Source organism: Plasmodium gaboni, chromosome 6 (assembly GCF_001602025.1).
Source record: "Plasmodium gaboni strain SY75 chromosome 6, whole genome shotgun sequence".
In the NCBI taxonomy this organism is placed as follows: Eukaryota; Apicomplexa; class Aconoidasida; order Haemosporida; family Plasmodiidae; genus Plasmodium; species Plasmodium gaboni.
In genome coordinates, this window is record NC_031486.1 from 237,385 (window position 1) to 242,409 (window position 5,025).

Consider the following 5,025-nt stretch of genomic DNA (forward strand, 5'->3'; position numbering starts at 1 on the left):
AAAGACAATAGATGAAGATTATATAAATAATGAAGATAAAAAAGAAGATAAAAAAGAAGTTAAAAAAGAAGTTAAAAAAGAAGTTAACCATGATATAATAAAAAATATAAATAATAATAATAGTAATAATATCCCTAATTATAGTGATGATAATAATAATAAATATTTTATCTTCGACAAGGATATAAACAACAATGTTGACGAGCACAATTTTAATGATATACCTGTAAAGGATAATATAACAAATAATAATTCAACAAATGAATATAAAAATTATAAAACATCTTGTTGTAATAATAATGATGATTATAATTATAGTGATGATAATTTTAATTTAATAAATAATACTATCCATTATTGTAACAGTTCTAATAACAGAAATATAAAATGTGCAGACCAAAATGAAGAGAAAATTTATAATACAAACAATGTTATAAATAAAAATAATTATTTAAACAATAGTAATTATAATTATAATGATATATTCACAAATTTTGTAAAGGCAAATAATGAAAATGTATATATACCTAATAGTAGATCTATCAATACAGATATAGAAGATATAAATGATATAAATGATATAAACGATATGAATGGTATTGATAATAATAACTGTGTTAAGAATATTACTTATATAAATAATAATTCAAATCTTCTAGACAGCAATAATAATAGTAGTACTACAACAACGACCACAACTACTACAACTTCTATCAAGAATAATATGAAACACTATAATAATGTAGACATAAATAATATTAATAATGCAAATGATGTTAATTGGTCAAATGTTCAATGTGATAATAACAATATAAATATTGAAAATGCAGGAGAAAAATCTTTTTCTTTTCATACACATAATAATAATAATAATAATTATTATAATTATAATTATAATTATAATAATAATGTTTCAAATATAAACCTTAATTCAATTAACCTCAATCTTAATAATATAATAAATAATCAAGAAAAGAATAACGATGAAAATATTATATTTAATAAAGAAGAATATTTACAATATGAATCTGTAAAAAATAATGACATAAATATTATTTATAATAATCAATATGATAATAATAGTAATTATATATATGAACAAAAAAAAAAAGATGGAAATCAAGTTATATATAATAATGATGACAAAATGTCATCCAATCTCAACAAATCAGAGGAATGTCTAAATTCGTCAAACGCATTTATTCAGAATCCATATATTCCTTATAATAATATGAAAGATAATGATAACATCATATCATCACAAAATAATATTATATATGACGAAAAAATTAATAATATAAACAATGGATACAATATTAATGATGAATATAGTGTTGAAAATTATGATATACGTCACATAAATAATATGAATAAAAAGAATTATTTAATGGATGGTAATAAAATTCTGAATAATAATAATAATAATGATAATAATAATGATAACCATGATAATCACATTATTCATAATAATATTAATTCTTATAACAATGATATATATAACCACTTCCATACCTATAACAATTGTAATCAATACAATAATGATAAAAATGAATTATCAAAAAAAGGAGCAGTATTAAATAGATATGATGAACAAGAGAAAAATATTCAACTCAATAATGTATATAATAATATATCTTCTCAATCATTAAATAAAAATAAAAAAAATAATTTTCAAAAAAAACATTTAGATAATCCATCTATAAATCTTAAAGAAGAAAAAAATTATCATCCCAAAAAAAATTTCAATCATAATCTTGAAAAAGATAATAAAATATTAACAAACGATATTGACCATATAAGTTTTAATAAAAAAATTTGTAAAATAAAAAATATTTATTCAGAAAATAAAAATAAGCCATTTTTTAAAAATAATACAAATCATATTTTTAATACTAATATAAACTTATATGAAAAAAAAAATTATGTAGATGATGAATTTTGTCATAAGGATCCTATCAAATTCTCATCCTTAATTAAAAATAAACAAAACAATAATAACTCTTTTAGAAATTTATTAGATGACACTCACTATGTTAGAATTAACAACCAAACTACTTTTAATAATACAAACAAATATCACCACTTGAAAAATAAAATCAACAAATAAAATAATAAATTAAATAAATAAATAAATATATATATATATATATATATATATATATATATATATATATATATATATATATATATATATATATATATATCCTATAATATAACTCAATATAAATTTATTTCCCTAAATTCCGGACATCCAAATAAATATATATATATATATATATATATATATATATATATATAAATAAATATATATATATATATATATATATATATTATTATAAATTGAAATATGATTAAATTCATATTATTCTATTTTTTCAAATATACACCAATTTATTTATGAACCTAAAATAGGTCATACAAAATAAAAAATAGACATTTTTTATTTATCTTACATTTTTCACATTTCACATTTTTTTTTTATAAAAATATTTAATTCATAATATTCATTTATATTGACATAAATGTATAACTATTATATAAAAAAAAAAAAGTGCAAAATAGCACGAACATTTTTTTTTTCTTTTTTTTTTTAAATTGAAAATATAAAAATGAAATAATATATAAATATAAATACACATAAATATAAATACATATAAATATAAATACACATAAATATAAATACATATAAATATCAATATCAATATATATATGTATGTATCTATATGTGTACTCCTATTAATTTTATATTATTTTTATCATAAAACCTAAGTACCATTTTTCTTCAATTTAATTATAGAGCTCCTTAAGCCGCTAACGAATTCATTTATGCCTATGCCATATTTTGCACTCAGAAAAAAAATAGCAACATCATTATCATACATTTTTATTTCGTTATAAGCTTTTTCTGTGTCTTTAATTTTTTCTTTAAAATTAACATCACATTTGTTTATAACCACAATGTATGGTTTCCTATATATTTGTTCGTCCCTTCTCTTTAATTGATTTCTTCAAAAAAAAAAAAGAAAAAAAAAAAAAAAAAATGAAAATAAATGATGCATTATATGTATAAATATATACATATATACATATATATATATATATATGTACATTTGTCACATATATCCTTATTAATATGTATTTAATGTAATATATATTTTATTTTATACCTGATAGTTTTAAATTGCCCTATCAAATCGTAATTCATATCCAGAACAATAACCAAAAGGTGTGTTAACCCCAAAAAGTTGAATATATTTTCATTTATATGAAATGAAGGAATATTTCTATTCTCTTCGTTTAGACTTACATTTTTGTCTTCTTTTATTTGTTTCTCGTTATTAAAAAAATCAGCCACAGATATTTGATACATATCAGTGAAATATATTTTTTTTAATATATATAAATTATTAGCAGTCTCTATTTTCTGAGTTATTAATGAGAGAATGCTAGATTTACCTGACTGTTCATATCCAATAATACAAATATCACTTATACATTTATAAACTATTTTTATATATGTAACTTGACCTTTTTTTCCATTTTCATATGAAAACGTATTATTCATATTATTTCCTTTTCCGCCTTCTCCTCCTTTAGCTAGTAATATACAACTGTTATTCTCACTCAATATACCTATAAATCTTTGTTTCCTTACCTTTTTATCTATATTCATAATTTCTTTTAATATATGATTATTTCGTTTGATATAAACAGGATCATTTCTTTTTAATACATTATACACATTATTTTCATAATTTGAAAAATAATTATATTCTTTCTTTAGGTGCCAATCATTTTTATTTAATACATCATTGAAGGTATTACAATTATTAATATTATCATCATACATGTTTATATTATCATTACGCTCATTTATATTATCATCGCATTCATTTATATTATCATCGCCTTCATTTATATTATCATCGCCTTCATTTATATTATCATCGCCCTCATTTATATTATCATCGCATTCATTTATATTATCATCGCACGCATTTACATTCTTATCGTCTGAAAAAATTTCATACACGTGACATATTTTATTCAAATAAATAAAAATGCTTTTGCCATTCCTCCCTCTCAATTGATTAGCTTTTCCATTTTCTCCATCAGTAGCATAAAGAGATGTAGAAAGTTCACTCAAATTATTTATATATATATATTTATCTTTATTACTATAAACAGTTTGGATTTTATTTCTCTTGGGTTTTTTTTTTATATTTTCCTTTCCATGTGTATAACATAAGTATATACTTCCACCATTTCCTCCTTTACCCCCATTAGGTATACCTAAAGATCCAAAAACTTTTCTTTTGTATTTTTTGAAGCTCATATGACCATTACCACCTGAGCCACTTATACATTTTATAATTCTTTCACTTTCATAAAATATAGACTTTTCTTTATTCTCTTTGTATAAATCAAAATTTCTTTTTATCAAAGGGTTATCTGTTTCTTCGCAAAAGTTCTTTTCTTCCTTTTCTTGTGCTTTTTCTTTTTTTGATACTTTCCCATATACCTTTTTAATCTTAGTATTTTCTAACTTATCTACAATAGTAATACTACAGCTGGAATAATTGAAAATACTTTTCTTGAAAATATTCCTACTTTTTAATTGCTTCTTTAATAATATTTCGTTCATATATTTTAAAGAATTTATCATTGGAAAATAGAACCATCTTGACATGAAAAATAGTCAAAATATAAATAAATGTTATTTATATATGCATTTATGCTTTATAACAAAAAAAAAAAATAAATAATAAAAAAAAAAATCAAAATGAATAATATATATAATATATATATATATATATGTATATATTTTTTATTATGTGACACATAATAGTTAGCCATAAATTGCACATATTATATATATATATAATGTGTTCTTTTTTTTTTTTTTTTTTTTTTTTTTTTTTTTTTTTTTTTTTTTTTTTTTTTTTTTTTTTTTTTAAATTTTTAATTTTTTTAAAAAAAGTTTTTTTTTTAAAAAAAAAAAAAAAAAAAATTTAAATATAATTT

At 18.9% G+C, this 5,025-nt stretch overlaps 2 protein-coding genes across 2 annotated transcripts in view; one reads left to right on the forward strand and one right to left on the reverse strand.

Moving 5' to 3' along the window:
• The window catches only part of PGSY75_0607700 (hypothetical protein), a gene marked incomplete at both ends in the record, with an annotated part of 7,653 nt that extends 5,546 nt beyond the window's left edge, over positions 1 to 2,107 (forward strand). The window contains one exon of the mRNA XM_018784658.1: positions 1 to 2,107. This exon is cut by the window's left edge and continues 5,546 nt beyond it. Within this exon, the coding sequence (XP_018642712.1) occupies positions 1 to 2,107 (2,107 nt within the window).
• Positions 2,108 to 2,765: 658 nt separating this feature from the next.
• Positions 2,766 to 4,666, reverse strand: PGSY75_0607800 (putative GTP-binding protein; the record flags this gene model as incomplete). The annotated part of the gene is made up of 2 exons (XM_018784659.1): positions 2,766 to 3,006; positions 3,168 to 4,666. The coding sequence occupies 2 exons, from the start codon at positions 4,664 to 4,666 to the stop codon at positions 2,766 to 2,768; spliced, it is 1,740 nt and encodes a 579-aa protein (XP_018642713.1).
• Positions 4,667 to 5,025: the final 359 nt, after the last annotated feature.